The sequence below is a fragment of the Tenrec ecaudatus genome, chromosome 15 (assembly GCF_050624435.1).
Source record: "Tenrec ecaudatus isolate mTenEca1 chromosome 15, mTenEca1.hap1, whole genome shotgun sequence".
NCBI classification, from domain to species: domain Eukaryota; kingdom Metazoa; phylum Chordata; class Mammalia; order Afrosoricida; family Tenrecidae; genus Tenrec; species Tenrec ecaudatus.
The window spans coordinates 663628-689295 of record NC_134544.1 but is presented as its reverse complement, the minus strand read 5'-3'; the positions used below and the strand labels follow the sequence as shown (position 1 = coordinate 689295).

General features: G+C 49.0%; 1 protein-coding gene across 6 annotated transcripts in view; it reads left to right on the top strand.

The window, feature by feature from the left end:
• ATP9B (ATPase phospholipid transporting 9B (putative)) overlaps positions 1 to 25668 on the top strand; it is a 124817-nt gene that overhangs the window by 37293 nt on the left and 61856 nt on the right. For all 6 annotated transcript variants that reach the window (XM_075533098.1, XM_075533100.1, XM_075533099.1 and 3 more), the window contains exons 7-9: positions 3331 to 3382; positions 17528 to 17622; positions 22978 to 23058. In XM_075533098.1, the coding sequence (XP_075389213.1) occupies positions 3331 to 3382; positions 17528 to 17622; positions 22978 to 23058 (228 nt within the window). The remainder of the gene's footprint in view (positions 1 to 3330; positions 3383 to 17527; positions 17623 to 22977; positions 23059 to 25668) is intronic.

Sequence of the window (25668 nt, the reverse complement as noted above, 5' to 3'; positions counted from 1 at the left end):
GTGGGCTCACAGATGGTTTGTCTCAGGAAAAACCCATCCCAAGGCCGAGGCCCCAGTGCCTCTCTGTGCTTGTGCTCGGGGAGAGGAAAGTGGCTGCAGAGAGCTGCTCCTGCCGGACCAGGAGCCAACTCAAGAGGGGACAGCTCTGGTGTGCCCATGCTTTCAGGGCTACTGGGAACCGGCGATAGCAGGCTGATGCTTTGTCACCGCGTGGTTTCCTGAATGGGGACGGGAACAGGTGAAGATGGGCCTGCTGGCAATGAATCCCTGGTCAGAACCTTCATCAGGTCGAGGAGGAAGGGCGCTTTCCTGGTCTTGGTTTTTGAGGCAGTATCATTTAATAAGTATGCACTAAGTCAGAGAAAAGGGAAGGAGTCCCAGTTGCGTAGTGGTTACTTGGGGTGCAAGGTCAGTAGTTCGAAACCACCAGTGACTTGAGGGAGAAAGATGGGCTTTCTTTTCCCATAAAGAGTACAGTCTTGGAAAGTCATGGGAAGGTCAACCCTGTCCTGGAGTTGCTGTGACTCGGCAGCGACTCTCTGGCAGTGAGTTTGGTTTAGGAGGGGGAGGAGCAGGCGTGCCCTGCCAGATGAAGATGCAGGACTAGCAGCAGGAGGCAAGAGCCCTCCTTGACCCTGCACCTTTGGCAGCCCCTCTCCTATGGCCCCTGTAATTCTAGCGTTCCTGCCGTCTCGTCCCTTCCCGAGGACATCATGCTGTGCCTTGCTCAGATTCTCGAGCAGGTCCCGGGCTCAGCCTACACGGTCCACAGCTCTCTGCCTTCTGTCCTGCTCTGCTGTTGGCACGACCTCCGCTGAGCAGGGGACTGTGAACACCACACCCACAAAGCCACAGTGGACATCAGGAATAGGGCTCACTCCCAGATGAAAGCAACGAAAACAAAGGTTTCATAAATCTCCCTGTTCATACAAGTTCATACAAGTAGAAATACAAGTTTCCACTTAAAACTTTAGCTTCTTTTTACTGGGGGAATACATATCTTGTCATGTTAAATGTTGCCATAGAGAAAGAATAACTAAAGCCTCACACGGCCTGCTGTGTCCTGCTTCCTTTTCTTTCCCCAGAAAGAGGCAGGGCCGAAACTGTGTGGCTATGCCACAGGCCCCTCGGGGTTGGGGAGCCCTGGGCTCCCAGGTCGAGGGACATGGCTGGGAGCTGCCATAGCTCCTGCTCTCCCCAGACCACCTGGTGGAAGGCGGGAGGGTTCAGGAAGGCTCTCTTGCATCGGCTTGTGTCTCTTTCCATTTTCAGGTGGCTGGTAACAGGGCAGTCTTAAAAAAGATGGCAGGAAGCTGTGCCAGCTTGGTGCCGTGCTTGATCCTGGTTGGTGTCCCTGTGGTGCTGGTGGATAGGTGGCCTGTGGCCATTGGTGGCCGGGTTTTGGTATTCCCAAATGTGAATTCCCGATATAACAAAAACCTCCTCGGCGTGCGGCGCTGCCTGAAGCCTTTGACTCTGGATTCAGTTAGAGATGATAACTGGATAAGCGATGGTGGTGAGACCTCATCCCATGTACTTTGGACGCGCACAGTGTTTCATTCTGTTGGACTTGGGTGCTGTGACTCAGAACTGGCTGCACGGCCCCTAACAGCAGGGAGGCTCACAGCTGATGTGCGAGGGCACAGTTACATCGACACATGTGGGAGACAGCTCAACAGAGCCACACTGCAGCCAGCTTAGTTTTGTGGGTGAGGACAGGGCGGGCTGGGAGCTGGCCTCAGGGACTTGAGCAGCTTCTCAGCCCCCTGGAGTTCTTGGGCAGCTTTGCACGTGCCTGTTGTGAAGTGCTTGGTCCAGCTGCACCCCCACACACTCTTCAGGGTTGCCTGCAGCAACAGCACTGGGAGCTCAGGGGCACAGCCAACAGCTGGGGTAACAACTGCAGCTGGGCCTCCTGTGGGTCCATGTTGCCCAGGGGCTTCCGGCTTCTCCTCAGGAAATCTCCAGCTGGGCGGGAAGAATGGGTCCTCGAAGAAATGGTGCCCGACATGAGGTCAAGTGCAGAAACGTGCAGAAAAGACCCCATCAGAATTCAGTCCAGCCAGGTCTAAGGCAAAAGCCAGCTCTCACGAGCAGCCTGAGAGGACGAGCTGACCACTGCTCTATGGGGCTTGTCTCACCTCGCCCCATGGCATTGGCTCTGTGCCCACATTCTGATGTGTTGGATTTTATTAGCACTCAGTTGAAAATATCTTTTGGTTTTCATTATGACTTTTCCTTCCCCAGTGGTCCTTGAGGGAGTTTACTGCGCCAACCTGGCCGATAAACACATGTGGGGTTAATGGAAGGGCAGAGGAATAAATGGCTCGGTGAGCCTCGCTTTTCTAGTTTTCGGGTCTCTTGCTTTCTGATGATCTGACCAGGGTGAAGCTGCCTTAGCCAGTTCCCTGCTTTAGCTGGCAAGGCTCACTTCCTGTAAGACAACCCTGAGAAGAAGCCACATGGGCCTACCCTGATGCAGCCCTTGGTGCTGGAGCACCGGTGTGGAGACCCCTGTCAGTGCTGAGATGCTTACACATTCACTGACTCGGGTTTCCTCCTGCAGTCGGCATCATTTCGTCTGTTTTGTGAGATGGAGGAGGACTTTGTGGATTAGTGTCAGACATATGGATTAATGTTGGACTTGTGGGCTTGGGCAGCACTGGGTTTGGGATGTTTCCTTGATCCACACTTAACCTTAATGTAAAACTCTCTCTTATACATGAGTTTCCATGGATTTGTTTCTCTAAAGTACCCAGACTAACACAGTTCTTTGGGTCTTCTGTGGCCCTCTTCACTTTAGGTAAAGGATGAGGGCTTCATCCTGTAACAAGTTTGTAGGAAAAAGGAATTACCGGATCATGGAGCTTTCCCATGAACCTTCTAGAGCCCCCTTTATCATGTGTCTATAAACCTATATTGCATCTGTATTGAAAGATGGGCCTACTTTGCGGAATCAATCTGAGGGGTGGGGCCATGGGCATCTCTCCTGCAAGTTGGGACCACCTTCAGGGGCACCCGCGCCTGCTTGGGCTTTGTGTGTGCCTGGAGGTGGAGAGAGTGTCGACAGCACTTTCTGGGCTCATGCGTGGAGCCGACGGTAGGCCGTGCGTAAGTGCTGCTGACACAGGCACTACTGGGAAAGTCTTACAGGTGCACCTGAGAAATGCAGGGACTAGTCTGTTTTGGTTTGTGGCTTATACATGCAGATTACTTCAGTATACGTTTTCATTGTGTTACCTTAGCATATCATATTACCATGTCATTATGTTTTTACTAACTCTGCTTTGGGATGGAATTGCATTACTATGTATTGTGTATCTTTTGCAGAACCAGAGAATTCCATCGGACATGGTATTTCTTAGGACTTCAGAAAAAGCAGGTATCTTTTTTTAAATTTTGATGGTTGATGAATTGGAATTTGGGCAGTTTAAATTTCATTTTGGAAGGCAAAAGTAAAACATATGCATATATAAAACTTCTTCTGAATGGTACTACATTGAGTTAATTTCAGAACTACACTTTACTTATGTCTATCAACTTGATGGCAGCGAGTTTATTTGTTTTGAGTTAGGTTGATGGTGTTGGAAATTTTGCACCAGTTTGTCAGACCTCTCTTCACCATTGGTCATGTGTAGGCACAGCAGGAAGTGTCCCCAGTGGCCACCTGGAGAAAGCCTGAGGTCGGCCTGTGGTGGGAGGACCGGGGAGGGTGTGGACAGTGCTGCCTCCCTGGGTGAGAACGGTTCTCCTAGGAAGCTCGGTGTTTGGACAGCTGGCTCAGTAACGGACTTCTCTCTGCCCCATGCCCAGAGACTGGTGAGGTATGACATTCCCATGGGCCAGCCAGCCAGTGTGCTTCGCTGACCTGGGGTTCCATGTGTGTCATAGCTGGGTTAGCTCTGTCCCTGCACATGGATCCTCTCTCACCTGGTGTCCCTGCTCTGGACCCCCCTTCTTTCTGCACCTGTGGCTGCATGGTCTGCAGCAGATGACTAGGGCAGGCTAGTCCTGCAAGCACAGGCCTCGTTCCTGCTGGGGTTAGTGTGCACTTCCCTGGACTGTGGCTGGACTTGGGGGCTCTGGGTGTGGAAGGGGGCTCCGGGCCCTCTCTCTCTGGTGGCGAGAGTGACTATGTTCTGGGTGGACTTGTGGTCCCTCAGGATGCTGTGGGTAGTCTTCTCCAGGGACAAGGACATGCATTTGGGAAGCTGAGAAAAGTGAAGAGACAAGACCTTCCTGCTGAGGGAGCAGGGGACATGTGGCAGGCTTGAGTAGAAGTGCTGACCCTGGTGGAGGGTGGTGTGGTAGTGTGTAGTGGTGTAGAGTGGGTGATGTGCGTGGCATGGAGGGTTTGGGTGGTGGTGAGAGTGGAGTAGCCGGTCCATTTTCCTGAGGAGGACGGTGAGTGAGTAGGATGGAAATGGCTGAAGTGGTAGCCGTCTCTCGGACATCGAGATGGGGCACACTGTGATGGGGCACACTGAGACGGCTCCATCTGAGTGCGCTCAGTGCCCCAAAGTACAAACTCCGTGTGGGCACACTGGTGTGTGATACTGTTTCCTTCTCTTTGTCCAACTGCCCGGCTCTCCACACTCCACAGCTGTTTAGATCTGTTGTCTACACGGACGGCAGGAGCCTTGTTTCATTCAGTGCAGTTAGTTCTTATAAGGCATAGTGCTGGTTCCAAGAAAGATCTTCAGCTCAGCCATTGTTGTCCTTCGGACACACTGCGTGCTCAGAAGGGATGTGGACAACTGGAGCCTGCCTGTGCTGGCCTCCAGCCGCCCGGTGGCCTCGCGCTGGCTGTTCGTGCAGGGCATTCCCTTGGTGGTCAGTGTGTGCTCAGAATGTAAATGAAACTGCTGAAGGGGCTAGTGACTAATGGTTTGAATTCCAATCAATCAATGGCTTCATCCGTTTCTTAATTCAGATCAAATGTCTCTTTTAGGCCTGGAGACGTGAACGCTGCCGAGCTGTTTCCATCTGTCTCCTATAAATGCCAGTGTCGCTTGGCACTGATCTCCTAAGCAATGACCGTGTGGTCCAAATGTTGGGGACATGCTGCCGCACCCCAGCTCCCACTCCTTTGTTGGGGCAGGGGCCAGGCTCATGGTGCTGTGTGACTTGGTCACGTAGTGGGTTCTGTGCTGCTTCACATCTTGCTACCCACATGAAAATTTCATGCAGAACCATTAAGTCATATAAATGATTTAAAAACGAAGTTTAATGGCAAACGATCTGGCATTAGATATGCAAAGTCAACGTCTATTTTTCTTTCGTTGGGCCTCTACTGTCTTTCAGGGATATTGGATGTGTGGGCTACTGTAGGCAGATGGCTCCTATTACAGGGTCACTTATTAGGACACATGACAGCCCTGTGTGCTCTGGCTCCCCGAGCCCCATCAATTACTTCTTCACCACCGGTGCAGGTCCTCCAATGTGACACATATACTGGTTGATCTCAGTTTGATTGTCATTAAACCCATCCTTTCCTGTCAACTCTTGTCAATTATACAAACTAAAATCAAGTATTCATAAGAAGCCTGTAATAGGATATAAGCAGACCAATTTAATAATTCATTTTTGCTGAACCTTAACTGGCCTCACTTGTAGCTAGTGCTTGCTGTTGAGAAATGATGTGATGTCGCTCTTTCAGGAGGAGTCACGTCTGCGGTGCTTCTTCCTTTGCCACAGTCCTGCCCGCCTCTCTAACTCACCTCACTTCCTGTGAAGTGAGCAGTGGTAACTGATTTGCCTGGTGAGGAATAGGCCATGCCCCCTCGGTCTAGGCCATTGCCACACGAAGCTGTTTCCCCCTAGAGAAATCTAGAGAAGACACCTGGTGCACTTTCAGAACCACAGACTGTCAGCTAGGGCCGTTTAGGAGGGCTGGGGCACGCAGGCATGAGTCAGGAAAGGTGAGCGTGGGAGCCCCGAAGGGTTTCTGAACCAAGAATCAGTCCGTTCCAGGCGCCTTGTAGACGATGAACACACTCATACACTTCCAGTTAAGAGGAAAAATCAGTCTTTTCAAAAAAGCTTAACTTCAAGACAACTCACCCTGGAAATTCCCTTGAAACGTTTGGTAGTTGAAACCAACCAGCTTGTTCAAAGTGTTTCTCTTAATCAGTTAATTCCTGATGAAGTACCTACAGACACCCTTTGTTTCTATCATCAGGTGAAGAGCTGAGGACAGGTTGATTTTCATGGGTGATTGGAAGCCACCGTCGTGGCTCGGGCTAAGGGTACCTCACGAAGGTGGCCACGCTGCAGACTCGTGGGAAACTGCACATGGTGCTTACAAAGGGAATCCAGAGTTAGCACACGTTGTCAGCGCTAGGTTGCTGCTAGCTGTGGTGAGGGAAAGCTGAATTGGCCGGCCATTTATCAAAACCATCATTTGGCATTTCTGCAGAGAAAGGGTCAGGCGAACACTGCCGGGCGCTCACTGTGCATCTACCGGAGTCGAAGGGAGAGGGGTGGGCGGGCGGGCGGCTCTGCCCTGTGGTGTTCACCGAGCACCTCTCATTGAGAGCCCACGGAAGGGCCTCTGCGCTCTGAGAGGTGCTCGCACGAGGGAGTCCTCAGCTACCCTGCACGGAGGGCCCAGGATGCATCACTTACCGATCCCTTTCCTTACGCTCTCCTTGCCTGTTCGGCACTGCTGCTGGAGAGCCCAGACTGAGGAGCATCACTGGACGGGGAGAACCAGTCAGTAAATGACAGGGCTGCGTTTCAGCCCAAGGTAGCCTAGCTCTTCCCAGTGTATGATGCCAGCCTCTAACATGTGCCAGGTTTGATCAGTTTTCTTGGCCTGTCCCTCCAAGGTACAGGTACCAGCTCAGCTCCTACCCTGCCTGTGACAATTTATGCTATCTCCAGGCCTGGCCAAGTGTCCTGGGGACAGAGTTGCCCCTGGCTGAAACCACAAAAGACTGGTTTTTCCCCCATTGGAGAGCGTGCTTAAAAGTAAATCTTTTTTGCTTTTGTTTTTAACAGAAAGAGTATGTTTATTGAAGGGAGATGCTTCAGAAAAATCCAAAGGGCCCTTAGCTAGTGTGAAAAAACTAGAGGTGACTCTTGGTCCTTCACCTGGATTTACTTTGAGGGAACTTATTTCAGTGTTTTTCATCAGTGTTCTTTCTCAGCAAGAACAGAAAGAGGCTATGATACTTGAACCTTCACATATTAACTTCTGCCTGTGTCAGCTCCTGTGTTTTTTCCAGCTGTATCCCAAGAACGTAGGACCCCCCCCCCCCCAAGTCCCTACCCCTGCGGCTCCAGGCTAAAGTTTCATTTGTGTGGTGCCAGCCACCGCCTCTTATTTTTACCAGATCAATGTTACAGAACGGTACGTTCCCAGTGAGCCTGGCCGAGAGGATGGGGCATACCTCCCAACACCCAGCTCCCACTCTCAGGCATGGCTCTGTTAGCTTGGGGGTACCAAGGCTGCCCTGTGCCTCCCAGTGCCTACTTAAGAGGTTTGAACAGGAAAATAAGCATTGAGCTTAAAGACAGACTGGTAGAGGTTATGCACTCTCAAGAACAGAGAACAGAAAATGAAGAAAACTCAATAAGCTCAGAGAAATGTGGCCCGCCATTAAACACCACAGCAATGTGCGTGTAACTGGAGTACCAGGAGAAGAGCACGGAGCAAGTAGAAAAGGGATTCCAAACAGTGACTGAGAAAGCATTGTGACCTACAAGTGGGCGTTGTTTGACTCAAAGTACCCCCAGACTATCCAGGTGTGCTTTGTATGGGGCTCCTGCAGCTGGAGGGAGCAGCTAGAGGATCAGCGAGCAACACAAGGACACGATGAGCTCTTCTTGTGCTGCCCATTCCAATGAAGGGGGTTTGGCCCCAACTCCCATCCTCCCTCCCTGACACCAAGAGGAATTGGGACTCAGAGAAGAAAAATTGCTGGTTAGAGAGTGAGGGACGGCCCAGCCTTCTTCATTTCAGGGCCCAGCCATGCTCCATGTGGCAGGAGAGGGTGGATTTGAGGCTGGATGAGGTTTCCAGATGGAAGTGTCGAGAGAGCTGGGAGATCTGCCTAGAGTGTTGCATGGTAACCGAGAAGGAGATTTCACCATTCAGTTGATAGTAGTGGTCAGGGGAAATTCAAGAGTTGGTGTGCTCAGACAACCCCCACTGGTCAGAGTTGGCTATGATAGCTTAAGCATTAAGGTTGGGGAACAGATAAGGGTGACCTCTGAACTTGCTCTACCCTTGAGGTACCCTGAACCTCCCCAGGATAGTCTGTTCTTGTGCCATCCATGTGTGTGCTGCACCCTGTACTCGGCACGGAAAAGGACCAGGCTCTCATTGGGCACTGTGAAGAACGAGCAAAAACTAGGGGGACCCTGGCTGAGGTGCCCTGCCCAGCAGGCTCAGTGATCCAGGGGGTGGAGTGGGCCTGGCCACCCTGCAGGGGAGCCGGCTGGATGGCAGCTAGCTGCCACGTGGGCTTCTCGGAACGCTTGCCAGCCCCGATCCTGGAGAGTGTGTATCCTGTGTGCTGCATGCCTGCTAGGCTCCCTCCATGGAGAGCTGTGGGCTGTTTGCATGGGCTCCTCTCACCTGCCTTCCCAGGAACAGGATGTTGCCAGATTGCCTTGGGGTTTCTACCTCTTCCTTTAAAAGTTAAAATCACGTAGGACACTTACCTATGTGTTGTCAATACCGAGAAAGAATGATTGAAATGTAACAGCACATTCTTTTACTTGGTGTTTCTGTGTTGCTTGAGGGATCTCCTGAGAGGCACAAGGCAGTCTTTTCTGGAGGGAAGGATCAAGGCTTGGAGATGAAGTATTGATGATGTGAACTGCTGGAGTGGGGAGGAAGGGGGCCACCGCTCCTGTCCCTGGGAGGGCTCTGTCGGTGACCACATAGGTGCTTGCCCTGTCCAGGAGTCCAGTGGTTGTAAACCATATTGATCTGTGGTGGGCTGCCACATGAAGCGGACAGATGCAGAGGAGCAGGCAGGGACAGAAGGTACGGGGAGTGACATTTTGTGTGAGGACATTGAGTTTGAAAATCATGGGCTCTGCATGGGGTGGGGCAGGAATACTTCCTAAATGCGCTACTGACAAGGTAACTCAGGCCACATGCAGTATTTTGGGCTAGCACTTTCATGTAATATTTTTCTTAAGCTGTTCTTCAGAAGTTGTTTTTATTAAGGAGAAATATGTATGCATGTGCACATATCTGTGTTTAGATGTGGAGTCCTGGTGGCCGTGTGGGCTAAGCCTTGATCTGAGGTTCAACCTCTTCCGCTGCTCCCCTGGAGAAGATGGTTCTCTGCGCTCCAGTGACGACTTCCTTCCTTCTCAGACTCACAGGAGCAGTTCTGCTCTGGTCCGTGCAGGGTCACTGTGCATGGGAGCTGACTCGGCAGCAGTGGGCGATGAATGTACACATGCCTGTGCAAAGAGGATACTTGTTGACTGCTTTGCATAGTCAGTAAAACACAGGTCGGCTTCTTTCAGGTATTTTCTGCTGTCAGCCAAGATCCGTATGCCAGTAGCAGTGAATTTTTGACAGCTCCCTGTCTACGCACTGCAACAGCCATTTTTAACACTAGGTTTATGAATGTTTCTTAGACACTGATCTCTGCAGACATGAGTCAAATTGACACTTGAACAGGTCCATACCTTTTCTCTAAAAAATAACATATTATTTTAAAACAAACAACTTAACTACATATTATTAACCTAAAAATGAATCCTACGCTATCCATAAGGTTTCTAATACTTTGTAAATACCCCATTTGAGATAGTAGGTTGGACCTATCAGGAAGGGTCACTTTGGTCGGTCAGTATGACAGTCTCCACTGCATTGTCTGCCTCACGTTTACATTTTACATTTACACTGCATTGTCTTTACGTTTGATTTGATTTTCTGAGCATTTTGACTACGTTTTATTTATGACTGAAGTAATGCTTTCATGAATCAAACCCATGTATTGGCACTAATACTCAGCTTACGGTCACATCAAATTAACACATACCCATAGAGATAGATATAGCACACAGAAAATTTTGAGATTGGAAAGCTTAGGAGAAAATGAATTTGGATATGTATTTGTCTTGTTAAATGTGTACAAAGTCACGTGGTAGGAGGCAAATGTAAGTGGTTTCTTTCATTTTCATTGAGGAAATCAAATGCATCGTGATACACGAGCCTCGTGTTGATCGCCCTCAGCAGCTCTTCCCTTACATACAACATTACTGTGTCACCAGTGGAACTGCGTGCGAATGGGTCTCTTCCACTTGGTTGCCGCATCTGCGTAATATGATTCAGGCTAGCAGATTATTTGGCCAGCATATAGCTTGCTTGAATAAGTATGGTCGATGAATAAAACCCTGCCACATTGCCTCTCCTGGGTTTTAACCATGTGTCTCCTGTTCTAGGTGAATGATTGTCTCTTAGATGATGTGCAGCTTCTTCATAGTATAGTGAGGTGTCCTGGAATTCTCTCTCTTTCCAGTGTTATCCATAATTGAGTAGCTGTCCCCTGAATTAGAGACCGTCTCAAGGGAACGCTTACAACCACATAGCAGACGAGTTGCAGGATGACATGAAGCAAGCCAAACATCATTAAAAAGACAGGAAAGAAAACCCAATGGATATCAGAAGAGCCTCCGGAAATTGCAGATAGAAGAGATGAAGTAAAAGAGCTAACCAGAAAGTTGAAGAATGGTTGTAACGAAGGGTGCAGCACCCTGCAATGAGAAAACCAGAAGGTGTAAGAACACTCCCGGCATTCCTCAAGGTGGGAGGCCTGGCGGCACCCTGACACCCTAGTTGCCATCTTGACGGATCTGGTGGGTTAATTATTGAACTGTGCAGGAAGCATCGAAAGAAGATAGAAAGACTACACAGTCACTTTACAGAAAGGAATTGGTGGACTTTCAGCCATTTCAGGAGGTAACATAGAGTCAAGAACCAATGGAGTTAAAAGAAGTAGAAGCTACACTGAGGGCATTAGTGAAAAGCAAGGCTGCAGCGACTGACAGCATATCTTATGAGATCTGTTTCAACACACAGATGCAATGCTGGAAGCACTCAACTTGTCGATGCCAGGAATGAGCAACTGTCTGGAGAGATCTGTGCCTTATGCCCATTCCAAAGATAGGTGAACTTGGAGAATGTGGAAATTATCGAACAGCGTCATTGATACCACATGCAAGTAAAATTTTATTAAAACAAGTCAAAAATAGCAAGTGCATCAGAACGACATCTACAGGAAAGTGCTAGAAACACCACTGTGATCAGAAGACCGTCTAGACCGGAGCATGTGCACTGGTACAGATAGGAGCTCACGACACACAGAATCCAGGGCAGATCAACCCCTCAGGAACAGAAATGGGAGTAGCAATACCAGGAGGATTGGGGGAGAAGGGAGAATTGAGGAACCGATCACAATGATCAATGCATATAACTACACCTCTCCCCAGGGGTGGGGAGGAGACGAACAACAGAAACTTAGGTGATGGGAGAAAGCAGTCGGTATAAGATATGAAAATAATAATAATTTATCAAAGGTTCACGAGGGTGGGAGGGCTCAAATAGAGAGTAGATGTTTAGAAAATGACAACAGAGGTACAGATGGGCTGATACAATTGATGTATGGATTGTAAGAGCCTTCAGTAAAATGGTCTTTCAAAAAACATTGCAGAATCAGGAAGAGCTTTGTTGATATCAGATGGTCTTGGCTGACAACCAGAGAATGGCAAAAAGATGTTTATTCCCATTTTGTGGACTAAGCAAAGGCCTTTGACAGAGTAGATTATAACAAATCACACACAATGTTATACAATATCACACACAATGTTACACAAAATAGACATTCCAGACTACATTGTTCTTATATGGAACTTGTACTTGGACCTGGAGGTGATGGCTGAAATTAACCAAGCGGATGCCATGTGGTTGAAAACGGGCAGGTGTGTGTCATGTTATATCCTTTCTTCATATTTTGTCTGCTGAGCAGATAATCCAAGAAGCTAGGCTGTAGGAGGAAGAACATGACCACAGTATTGGAGGAGGACTCAGTAACAACCTATGATATTCACATGACACAATCTTGCTTGATGAAAAAAAAGGGGGGACTTGAAATATTTATTAATGAAGAGCAAAGATTACAACCTTCAGCACAGCTTGTACTGTCATAAAACAAATTCTCATGACTGGACCAATATGCAGTATTAGGATTGCAGAAAAGATTGGCGCTGTCAAGGTTTGCATTTTACTTGGACCACCGTCAATGCCAATTGGAGGAGCACTGAAGAAATCAAATGATGTCCCCCAAATCTGAAAAATACCTCTTTGAAAATGTTAATCAAACAACGATGTTACTTTTGAGAACTGGCGTACCTGACCCAAGCCATGATGTGTCCAGTTGCCTCAGAGGTGTTCGAAAACTGCATCATAAGTAAGGAAGAACAGAGAAGAATTGATGCCTTTGGATTTAGATGTTGTTGGAAGAATAATAGTTACTGTAACATAGACTTCCAGAAGAACAGACTCATCTTTCCTGGAAGAAGTACAGCCAGAATTCTTTTTAGAAATGAGGATGATGAGGCTTTAACATACCTTGAATATTTTGTCAGGAGGGACCAGTCGCTGGAGAAAGATGTTATGCTTAGTTAGAGGGTCGACGAGGAAGACAAGTGGACACTGTCAGCAGCGGCGAGCATTTCGAGGAGGTGAGGTTGTCTGCCCTGTTGCACATGGGCTCATCGTGAGCGGAGATGGACTCTGTGGGCCCCGCAGCAGCAGCACCACTGACTCGTGGTCAGTGTGGAGAGTGTGCTCTCGTGTGTTGGTTGACAGCATATCTCTTAGTGTCTTCTTTGGAAAAGTGGCTGTTCAAGTACTTTGCCCATTTTTAAATGGAAGTTTATTTGACGTTTTCTTGTTGCCTTTTAAGAGTTCTTTATACTTTCTCGATATTAAATCTTTGTTAAATACATAATTCACAAATATTCTGTAGTTTGTCTTTTCACTTCCTTGATGATACCTCTTGATATGTAAAAATTTTTAATCTTGATGAACTCCAGATTATTTTTTTTTTCCAGTGATAGCACGTCCTTTTGCTATCAATATCTCAACCCCCTTGCCAAATCTAAGACCTACCTAGCCTTAGCTCCTGGATTTGGGGTGTTAATCCATTTTGAGTCAATTTTTCTAGCATGGTATGAGGTAGGGATCCAACTGCAGTGTTGTGAATGTAGACCTCTATCACCTGGTGGAAGCTGTACCGTCACCTTCTATTGAAGAGATCAGTCATGGCCTTTGGACTGGACTTACCATTGTTGAAAATCAATGGGCCTCAAATGTTTGGGCTTACAAGTATTTATGAACTCTCTGTTTTATTCCATTGCTTTATATGTCTATCTGTTGGCCAGTACTACACTGTTTTAATTATAATAATTTTATATTGTTGAACCCAAGAATGCAAGAACCTATGTGAGGAGGAAATCTGGCAGAGAAGGCAAAGTTACATCTTTCCCACTAACATGAGCAGTGAAAAATTGATGAGCTGGGAGCTTGTGGACATGGCACACTGATGAGACACGGAATGAGAAAGCCTCCCCTGAGTGGCAGTCTCTCAGGCTTCCTTCCCCACGGTGTGTTGGCAGTTGGGAACTTTGTGTCCTGTGATTTTGTTGTTCTTTTTCTTTTAAAAAAATATTTTATTGGGAGCTCTTACATATATCATAACATTCCATCAGTCACATAAAACAGTATTATGCAATTGCTACCACAGTTTCAAAACATTTTATTTCTGTTTTTTTTAATATAGATGGCATATAATATTTTAAAAATACCATTAAACAATGTATTATTTAAGGTTAAGTATAGTATGAGGGGATTTTTTTTAAGTGTAGAAAAAAATGTTTTAAAATATAATGGCATCTTTCCACTTTCCCCCACTTCTTTTTTTTTTTTTAAATCGTGTTGTTAGGGACTCATACACCACCCATCTCGATCCCATACATACATCAATTGTGTAAAGCACATTTGTACATTCGTTGCCCTCATCATTCTCAAAACTTTTGCTCTCCACCCAAGCCCCTGGCATCAGGTCCTCATTTTTTGTCCTCCCTTCCCCATTCCCCCCTCCCTCATGAACCCCTGATAATTTATAAATTATTATTTTGTCATATCTTGCTCTGTCCTACGTCTCCCTTCCCCCACTTTTCTGTTGTATGTCCTCCAGGGAGGAGGTCAAATGCAGGTCCTTGAAATAGGTTCCCCCTTTCTAACCTGCCCTCCCTATGCCCTCCCAGTGTCGCCACTCACTCCACTGGTCCTGGGGGAATCATCCACCCTGGCTTCCCTGTGTTTCCAGTTCTCATCTGTACCAGTGTACATCCTCTGGTCTAGTCAGGCTTGCGAGGTAGGATTCAGATCATGACAGTGGGAGGGGGTGGGGGAGGAAGCATTTAGGAACTAGAGGAAAGTTGTATTTTTGATCGTTGCACCCTGTCTCGTCTCCTCCCCAAGACCCTCTGTAAAGGGGTGTTCAGTGGCCTACAAACGGGTTTTGGGTCTCCACTCCGCACTCCCCCGCTCATTCACTATGGTAAGATTTTTGTTCTGATGATACCTGATCCCTTCAGCACCTCTTGGCCACACAGGCTGGTGTGCTTCTTCCATGTGGACTTTATTGCTTCTGAGCTAGATGGCTGCTTGTTTACCTTCAAGCCTTTAAGACTCCAGACACTATCTCTTTTGATAGAAGGGCACCATCAGCTTTCTTCATCACATTTAGTTGTTCACCCACTTTGTCTTCAGCGGTTGTGTTTGGGAAGGTGAGCATCATAGAATGCCAGTTTAATAGAAGAAAGTATTCTTGCGTTGAGGGAGTACTTGAGTGGAGGTCCAATGTCCCTCTGCTGCCTTAATACTAACCTTATAAATATATGTAGTTTTGACAGTTAGGGGCCCCTTGTATTTCCACATTGAGTATAAAAATCACATTTTCCAAACGGCTGTTGAAATTTTGATAGACACTATGGTGGAATTTGAAAATTAGTTTGTATAGTACTGACATCTTCATCCTCACTAAGTCTTCCAGTCCTGAACGTGAGGTACTGTTTCATGTACTTATTTAACAGACATTCTCACTGCGTTTGAGTGTGTAAGCCTTTGTCTCCTTGATTGAGTTTATTCCCAGATACTGTCTTGCTCTAGAGGCTGTTAAATATTAATTATTTCCGAAAAAAAAAATTAATTATTTCCTAATTTCCTCGTTGACTGCTTATTGCTGGTGGGTAGAGTAGAGCTGTAGCTGACTTTTATAAGTGATGGCTGTGAGTGTGTTTTGCTGAATTGATATATTGCCCTCATTTTCTTGTGGATTCTTTGAGATGCCTACTTATAACAGCGGTTCTCAACCTGTGGGTCAGGATCCCTTTGGGGGTTTGAACGACCCTTTCACAGGGATCACCCGATTCATAACAGTAGCAAAATTAGTTTTGAAGTAGCATCGAAAATAATGTGATGGTTGGGGGTCCCCGCACATGAGGAACTGACTATCTGAGGAGGTCACACCATTCGGAAGGTGGAGAACCATGGCCTTACAGGGGCGTGTAGCCGCTGAGTAGAAGTAGCGCTCTCTGCTTTCAGTGCTTTTTATTCCTTTTCTCTCCTAGCTTCTCTGGCTGCAACTTCCGGGATCGGGGGTGGGGGTGAGGGGCAGCCTCATCGGGCTCCTGATTTCCGGAGAAGCTCATCCTTCTCCCTGGAGCATGATGGGAGCAGTGTGGCGTAAGGCCCTGCAATGTCCTGCGGACGTTCTCCGAGCGCTGCAGCTTATATTGGTCATTCCAATAAACAGGTTGAAGGTGATTTACCAGACCCTTTGTGACAAGCACATGTCAGCTGGGGCGTCTGCCCGCGCACACTCCCTTAGTGGTGCACTGGCACGTGGGGCACGGAGGGGAAGCCAAAAAGGTGGGAGCGGGGATGCGATTGGGATCAGGGGCTTCTGGGGTCTTGTTTTTTTTCACCAGGGCATTGGCCTGGTGATAATTCACAAAGTTATACATATGTGTGCGGGGTTCTGCAATATTTATTTTAGCTGTGAAACTTTTTTAAAGGTTCATAAGGTACTTGAATTATCTATGAGATTAAACTGTTCAGCTTAATTGTGTTATATGCTTCAGTTTTTGCCTTAGAGATTGATTTCTTAAAGGTTTATGATTTGGATTTTGATTATGTAAAGCATGTCAGTGGTTTCAAGGTAATATGAAATATATCGTCAGGAATATGTAGTTTCCGTCCTTTTCCTTCTTCCCTCACACACGCTCTCACACATCCATACACTCGTGCACACTCATGTTCTCACACTCACATTTACTTCACTCGTGCACTCACGATCTCACTCACATTCACTCATATTTGAGTACAGTCAATTTACGCCCTCACAAACATTCACAATCACTGTTAACATCTGCACATACACATTGAACAGTTCACTCGTTCACACTCACACAGTTCACACCTGTACACATGTTCTTGCTCACACCTCCACCCCCCTCCACTCTTGTCTGCACCCTGCTCTCTCACTTGGGGAAGTCCAATCTGGGTCACGGAAGGATCGAGGGGAAGCTTTGCTTGCTTCCACACACCGTCCATCTCCTTCCTTTGCTCTGTGTGCCCCATTTCACCCATCTCAGGCGCTGCCCCCTGCCAGGAGCCCCGCAGTCTCGTGTGTCGCTAGGAGAGGCTGCCCTGTGGGAAGGTGATAGTACTCCCCAGGGGCTTAGCGGGGTAGCTGCCCTTTCGTGTGCACCCCGCTTCATTGTGGGAAGGCAGTGCAGTGTCAGTTTACCCTCTGAATAGTTTTATGTGGACAGTCATTATTTTGTCATTATAAAAATGTGGATAAAAGTTAGAAATGATCAAGGCAGTCTTTCTGAAGTGGTCCTTTAGATGGAATGTAGGGAAACAAACCAGGTTGGGAATGCACCTGTCTTCCAGTGCGTGCACTCGGGGAGCTTTCCCTTTGGAGAGCGCTTGCTTTGCTGACAGCGCCTCTGGGCTCGCGTGCGTGGCTCTGGTATTTTTACAAACGTGAGGCCAGGGGCAGGCTGGTTGGCCCCTGTTCGTAGCAGCAGGGGCTCCCTCCATGACCTGGGCTCCCATCTTGGACATTCTCACAACGTGTCAGACTTCTTCATCACACGTAGTAGACTACAGCCGAGTATAGGCCTGGCCTTCCTGTGCGTTGAGAACTGGCCTTGGTGTGTGACTTCATTGGGGTGGCACTGCAGTGTGGAAAGGTGGGGTCCTTGGCCTGTGGTCTACTTCCTCCAGCTTAGGACCAGTCTTGTGTCAGTTTTCATAAAGAATGTTGTAACTTCAGGTGGTCTAGATTTGATCCTGCAAAACCTCCAAGGTCGGCCTGGCTGTCACTCTGCCACAGCGTGTCAGTGTTGAAGTACCTGTGGCTCAGAAGTGACCTGGAGCCCTTGCAGAGCGGTGATTTTTTTCTCCTTCATTCCCAAGGCTCCTGCTTCATTCGGACGGATCAGCTGGATGGGGAGACAGACTGGAAACTGAAAGTGGCAGTGAGCTGCACGCAGAGGCTGCCTGCTCTCGGGGTGAGCACCCATGTCCTCTTCCTCTCTTCTCTGTGTGTGTGTGTGTGTGTGTGTGTGTGTATGTGTGTGTTTGCTCAGGCAGCCGACAGGCATGGGGACCAGAAGGAGAACTTCTCCTACCATGTCCGCAGACTCAGAGGAGCTCTTAGAGATGCCAGCAAAATTTCCATGTTGTCTTCTCCTGGAACCCATCACTGGTATAGGTTTGAAAGTCCGTACTAGCTTGACATGTACTTTTCTTCAGTTGTTTCTTTTTTGGCTTTTAGCATTTTGACTTAGGACATTTGGTGGGTGTTAAGTGAGTCCATCCTTGCTACCTGACCCTCGCCTAAGAGACTGAGTGAGATAATGGTAAGTGAGGCCACAGGCCTCTGAGCCTGTGGTGCAGACTCAGCCTGGGGCCCAGCTTGTCTCCCACAGTTCTCCCTGTGCGAGGGGACAAGGGGTGCAGCTCTCCCTGCGTCACGCGCCCTGGGGGAGGTGGAAAGTGGCCTAGGGTGAAGAGGACGGTCTTATCCGTGACTGAGGCTCTCAGACCAAAGGAGTATGGAGACACACGTTGGAACTCTTCCTTCTTTCTCCCCAAATGCCCCTTTACCCCTGGGACCTCTTCCTACTTTCTCTCCGATTGCCCCTTTACCCCTGGGAGTGGAGTAGGTGAGGGGTGAGACTGGAGGGTCAACGCGTAGCAGTGGTCACTTGTTGGGCTGCAGACCACCAAGTCAGTGGTTCAAAACCACTAGCTACTCTTCGGGAGAAAGATGCGGCCTTTGACTAAAGGGTAGAGTTACAGCCTTGGAAACTCACAGGAGCCCGGAGTGGACCTGCCCCCACGAGCACGCCCAAGCAGCACAGACTGAATGCCCATGCCAACCGCTCAGCCGGAAGCCGTGGGCGTCAGTCTGTGTTCCTGACACCTTGTAAAGAGTCTGTCCACTCCGTGCAGGTTACCAGAGGGCATAGTGTTCATAGAGTCCTGGAAATTTTATAGGAGCTGTAGGATCTGCTGTCTGTCTTCAGAATAGGGAGCTTACCCCCACCCCCGTTTTCTCGCTTCCTGGGTTCTACTTTACCAACTGCCCTTTTTTCTTCTTCATCCAGGCCAGTTAGTTTTTATTTTTCTCTGTGTGAGCTTCTTAAGGTGGAATTCAACCCTTGATTTTTGACCTTTTCTTGTAAAGGAGCCTGGTGGCATGTAAGCCTTAGACTGTGAACAACACGGCCGCTGTTCAAGCCCACTGGCCACTCCGTGGGGAAGCAGAAGCTGTTGCTTCTGCAAACCCTTTTGGGGTCACTGTGAGACAGCACTGTCGGGAGCAGCCAGAGCTGCATTTACCTGTGTCGCCCAACACACTTCCTGGTCATCACCATGCTTCCTGAGGGCGCTTGCGGCTTCTTCCTTGTCCCGCCGTGCTTTCGAATGGCGAGTCCATTTTGTTAGGGGCACAGGGCATGCCAGTACTGCTGCAGTTGTTCCAGGGCGGCTTGGCAGGCCCCTGCACTGGAGTTTCCTGTAGGTGTGTGCCAACAGATTCCAAGCAGGGAATCCCATGTGACAGAGAACTGCCCCTGAAAGTCCCTAGCTGGCCTTCTCTGGGAGCAGATAGCCAGAACGGCAGGGGTGGTGGCGGTGAGGCTGTGTCCACTTTAAGGTTAGGTTTCTTTTTTGTGAAGCTGTAAAATTCTCATGCCTAAAAAGGGATATTGCTTATGTTTGTAGCCTAATAGCTTCTGGGCATGTTCTCTGGCCATGTTTCTGTTGTGCTTTTAAAGGAATCTCTTTAGTTTTCTAAAGAGCCCTACTCTAAGGACTGAGTGTGGGCTGTGGGGACGAGGCTGGACTGCAAAGGGCGCCGGGCGTCGGGGCACACTTGTGGGTGATGAGAGGGTTACTGACTGAATGCCAGTGACTTTCACGGTGTGTGCAAATAGCACACAACTGTACACTTTATGTTCTCTCAGGAAAGTGTGACACACCTGCTGGGCCCCTGTCCATACCTGGGAGCACGATTCTTGATGCAGGGTCACAGGAAGTGGTGTTGGCTGTAGTTAAGGTTTACATTCAGTGACCCCTCTGGACCTCCTACTTCCAGGGCATCCGTGCTGATGCATTTCCACCCTGGAGGAGAGTGAGCTGCCCTGGGGTCGTGGAAGATGCCTGCCTTGCTCTCGCCAGTGGACAGGCAGGTGAATTCCAACCACCCCCTTTCAGGTTAGCAGCCAGCACTCAATCCTCTGCCCCATCATATGGGTACATTTAAAATAAATATTCTACACTGTTGTCATTTACAGTCCTGTAGCACTGCCTCTGCATTGCAGTCTTAGCTGGTGCACTTTGAGAGCAGGCCTGTATGGGCTTCTGATGGGACTGTACTCCACAAGGGCAGTCTCAAACCCAAACCCAGACTGCAGCCCCCAGCCAGTCCCCACTTCTAGTGCCCCTACCAGGACAGAGTCTGAAACCCACCTGCCTCAGCTCTCGCCCACCCTTGAGGATGGCTGCTGCAGTGAGCAGTCCGGCACCTCATCCTGCGTGCTGTGGGCTCTTCCAGAAGCCCTTTGTGCTGCTTCTGTGGCTCGGCTTGGTTTGATCTCAGCGCCCCGTGAGATTGTCAGGGTCCTTATCAGGGTTGGAATGGGCCCCAGTTTCATTTTGGATACCACCTCCCCACCCCACCCCCGAAACAAGGAACACCCCTTGTCCTGATTACTCCCAGCTCATGGGCAAGGCAGTTTGGGTGGTCCTTTTTTGCTGTGCCGTCTTCCACGGCCCCTTAGTGTGTCCTGTGTCTCTGGCATGGGAAGGCTTCAGAGTATGGTGCTGACCCTGGGAACACCTCTGGCCTGTGTCCCTGTGATACCCAGGTAGTAACCCTGTGCAGCTTAGGACCCAGCGTGGGGTGGGAGTGGGGGTCCCACCAGGAGGACAGGCCCTGTGCTGCCCCCCTGAGAATCTCAGGGGTTGTGTTGTGAGGGTCATCCTGCCTGCATCTCAAGGGGCTGGTGCTCCCAGTACCACAGTCACGAGGCGGGCTTCCGGCTTTGTGATCAAGCAGATTTATTAGCACCAATGAGGTCACTGCAATTTTCAATAAATCATGACTGGCTGATTTATTTCAAAAGATCCATAGAGCAGTAAACAATACCATTTACATTTAATTAGTTTTATTGAACAAAAGGCAATTTTACTTGTAATGAACCACATGTTATGATTAAGGATGTATTTTAATGACCTTTAAGTAATGCAAACAAATGTTGCCCTTGACCCAATCACAGAGACTCTTACATTATTGAAAACTTCAGAATGATTTTTAAATTATCGTGAAGCGCTCTGAATGACATTCTCATTATGGCGCCTTTACTCAGTCATCGAATGTCTCCCGTGCCCAGTGGGACGCATCGCCCTGCGTGTCCATGCGTGGGGGTGCCCCGAGGCTGGTGCCGGCCCCTCCTGGCTCTGTGGCTCACACGGATCTGCTTGCTCTAGGGCTTTGTCCCTGGGTCACCTGGCTGCTTCACCGGCAAGTTTGTTAGTGGTGTTCTCATACGTCTGGATTGACTGTGGGGAGCCTTCCTGTGCAAACTAGCTGGACTTTGTTCCGTGGAAACCGATCTTTTTCCCTGGAATGCTGCCGGAGCCTGGGCCCGATGTAGACACTTGGCTGGCCCAGCCTCCCTCCTGCGTGGTGCCTCTGCCCTCACACATGTTCTCCAGGCTCCTCGGCAGAGAGCTGGTTCTCTTCTTAGCCCTGTGGTGGGTTTCTGCTGCCAGGGAAGCTGTGTGGAGAAGGGAGAGCCTCCTGCCAGTCGCTGAATTTCTGAGTTACCATCCTGGGTCTCCTCAGCCTGCCCGCCCTGCCGCCTGACGTCAGTTCGTGGACTCGGTGGTTAAGTCTTCCTAACGCGTGGCTCTGTGTGCTGTGCTCTTGGCTGTCTTGCTGCCGCCCCTTGTAGCTTCTTGTGTCTGCGAGCAGTGTAGCGCCCTGGGACCTGCCATGGAGTCCTGTCTGGCCGCTCAGTCACGAGGCCCACCTGACCCATGATTTGGAAGCATCTCACAGGTGGTCTGGCTACTCAGCCAGCATCTATGGTGCCTCGTGGTGTTGGACCCACTGCACTTGGTAGGGTGTCCCCAGGAGCAGAGCTCTGACAGAGCTCACACCGTGCTTGGTCCCATCATGGCACCTCCTCCCACTCCAGGGGTCTCGTGGCCCGAGGCAGAGGGAAGAGCTGGAGAGTAGGACCGACTGGACAGCGCAGGCCCCGATGTTTCCTGCCAGCACTGGACAAGCCAGGCTGAGGGGCCACGTGCTGTGTCAGCCGAGCTCTGCTCCCGCAGCCTAGAGTGAACTGGGGTCTGCCTGCCCCACTGGCTTGAATTGCTTTTGCCCTATTTTGTTTTCAGTTGTGTGCTTTCTGCAGTCTCCTGCAGGTGGCGCCATGTGAGCAAGTCCCTGGGAGATGATGGACCATGGCACCTGCCTCCTCAGAGCAGTGACCCCGTTCCCAGGATACAGGGAACCAGGATAGGGGCCTGTTCTTGGAGCACAGAGAACGTGGTTGGAGACCCTGTTCTTCCCAGAACCAGGACCGAGACTGTCTTCTTGGGGCATTTTGTGTCTGTGGGGTCAAGGGAGATTGCTGTGTGTGATAGTTACATAATCTGTTGCCAACTCGAGACTATCAAGAGTGAAGGGGTGGAATTTAGCCTGTCAATCAGGTTGCTATTTGATGACCTCATTTGGAGGCACTAAGGAGGTACATAGCTCACTGGAGGCAGGATGCAGTCACACTCCCTGGGAGGCATTCCTGTTGACAAGACACATGGAGCTGCACTAGAGCCCTGAAGCTAAGGGAGCCACGTGGTGACCCCCATCAGCACTGAGATGCTTCCACCACCACTGGATCCACAAGACTTTCCACCTACTGGCCTGTGATCTTCCTGCATTCGGCGTGTCGTTGCATGTGTTGTATGAGTCTGAAGAGGAATTTATAGATTGGTATTGGACATATGGGCTAATACCAGATTTACGGACTTGATTGATTTGGACTGGGCTGAGATGTTTTCTTAATGTACAATTGCTCTTTGATATAAAGTTCTCACTTAAATACATATGACTGTCTATAAATTTTTTCTCTAGTCAACCCAGTCTAACACACTGTGCATCTGGGCTTTAAAATGTTTTCCTTTGTTGCATGTCACCCTAATTTGCAGTGTCGATGCATGAAAGGTAACAATGTCCGTGATCACATTTGGCAAACAATACCTGCAGAATATACGCTGCTAATGGAAAAGTCTCCCCGCACCAGGGCCTAGTGACAAAGTCAAAGTAATTCCGGGGTTCTGTGTTTCAGGACCTGTTTTCAATCCGTGCGTATGTTCATGCCCAGAAGCCACAGCTGGACATTCATGCTTTTGAAGGGACGTTCACCAGGGTAAGTAGCATGTCTTATTTAGTGAAGTGTATTTACTTGTGTGTACAGTACATGTCGCAAGCCTGTCCTTTGAGTGTTTGCTATGTAAACAATAAAACACAAAACTTTTAAAGTAGAAACTTTGAGAACATGTCACGACTTTGGATTGTCTTGTTTTAAATATGTTTAGGAAACATCTATTCTAATTTCAGCATATTTTTCCATTGCTAAGCTCCCTCCTAAAGTGTCACGCATCAGTAAGGAGCATAGATGAAGGGCACTCAGAGACCGGAGGGGCCCTTGCGCACAGAGCCAAAGCAGTGAACTGGGCCAAGAAGGGGAGGGAGGGCCAGAAAGACGAGCAGCGAAGATCCAACACGCTTCAAATTGGAGGCTCGGAAACAAAACTGTGAAACTTTAAACCACCGAGCTAGCGTGAATGGATGTTAAAACACAAACTTATCTTAAGCTGCATATTGAAAGGGCCCCACCATGTACCTGAGGAAAGGCCCAGAGGTGCGGCTGTGGTTCGTTTATAGATAAATTGACCCTGTGGTGCTCAGCGCTGCTCATTTGATGGAGGCTCTTGGAATCAGGCCCTCTTACAGTGAGGACATGGAAAATTCATTCAGAAGAGAGGAAAGAGAAAACAAGATAATGAGTTTATAAAGAGCAAATGGAATTCCATTTCATTCTGGAATGTTAGCTGCTCAAGATGGTCTTTTTTATTTTCTTCTTCATGAGAAGGAGAGCCCTTTTCAGCTGTAGCAGCTTACCCAGAGACACAGGGTTAGCGAGATTGACCCGAGAAAACTGGTCAGAGGGCTTGTGGCCCTCCCCACCCCCCGCCATTAGGCACATTTTGAGTGACAGGTGCTCCTTACCTTGGAACAATGCAGGGCGACCTAAAGGGCCTGCTTTCCAGCATTTTCTGCTGTGCAGATGATTTGCTGTTGTTACTGCCCTATTAGTTTCACTTCCCGTTCAAGACATATCCCTTCTCTCTGCATTTTGAAGTTTGAGGCTCCAGCCAGTGCTGAAATATTAGCAGTATTTGAGGCCCTTCAGCGTCATATCTCCTTTCATCTTTTCCGTGCTGCATTTTCTGCTATAATTTCTCTTGCAGCCAAACCATAGCATACTCATTGTTCATGTCTCTACCCGTCATCATACTCTCCTGTCAAGAGCAGGTCTCTATTGTGTGCTCAATCAGGCGCATTGCTGAGAAAACAGCCCGAAATGCTAACATGTTGCATTCTTTCCAAAAAGCACATGTTCTCTCTTCACGCACTTAACATTAAGCAGAAGAAAACCCATCAGGAGAGTTCCTTAGAGGTAATTTCTTTTCCGTCTTCCCACCCCTTATTTTGTGTTATCAGCGCCTGGCAAAGAACCGTCTTTTACAATCATTTGCTTGATATTAGAAAAATGGGTAGTGTTTCAAGCCTGTCACTGCGGTGAGGAAACTACGTTGACACTGCCTGTTGTTCAGAGTCTAATGGTGTTGTAGGCAGACACACAGTCGCATGATTAAGTATTTGTGGAAAGGTAATGAGAGAAACAACTTAGGCTTCTAAAACCTAATTGTAGAACCCATTATTCGTGGTTCAGAGCCTGCTCACGTGGTTTGTCTTTGCACCCCTTTATGCACTGTGACGTTTGTCGTGGGGGGGTGGGGCATTCCTGGAAGCCACACACGGCTCCTTCTCAAGCCTGCCCGTGGGTGGAGCTCTACTCACCTGTTCATGCGTGCCTCTGGGGCAGTGGGTGGGTTGCTGAGGTGGCAGGTTCTCAAAGCTCCCCCAGTTCTGGGGTATCCGGGTCAATGCCTGATTTCCTGTCCTTCATCAAAACTGCGATACCCATGGGGTCTCGGGCACCCATCCGCCCACCGCAGCCGCTCTGGTGCCTGTCTGTGCCATGCCACGCAAGGCTGCAGGTATGGCTCACCTGTGCTGACCAGCATGAAATGGTTGGGAATCACTTAACAGGGTGATCTCATCACGCCACAGCTGACATGTACGCATGCGAGTGCACAAAGCAGACCCTAAGACCCAACTCCCCCGGGAGTTGGTCCTCTCACCCAGCTGCAGATGCCTACCCCCCTGCCATTAGGTATACGTGGGAGCCAGGAGGTCATGCAATGCGATATTCACTTAGAGCCACTACCCAGGCCGTGGCTCTTCATCCTGACGGAGCAGAAACACTTACTATATTGAGCCTTTCCTCATACTCCTCATGTTCTGATCATCCCTTGAAACATGACCTGATGCAGCTGAGACTGCCCGTAAACAGGTCTTGTTGAACTAGAACTTCTACCTGGAACATGACATGTAACACAGTTTACACAGTGACAGTAACTGAGATGGGCAAGTCCTGAGGAGCTGCAGTTGAGAGAGAGAGAGAGAGAGAGAGAGAGAGAGAGAGAGAGTGAGCATGTAGGTGTGCCTGTGTGCAGATGTGTGCACCTGTCTATGTTGGCATGTGGCTGTCCACTGGCACGAGTGCCCCTGCTGCTTCTGCTGCTGCCTGAAAGAGGCTCTCAGCTCCCTCCACCTCTGCCCAGCAGATTTCAGACGTCCAGTCCCTGCCTGTATACACGCCCTAAGCACGGGGCTGCCCTAGTGGCGC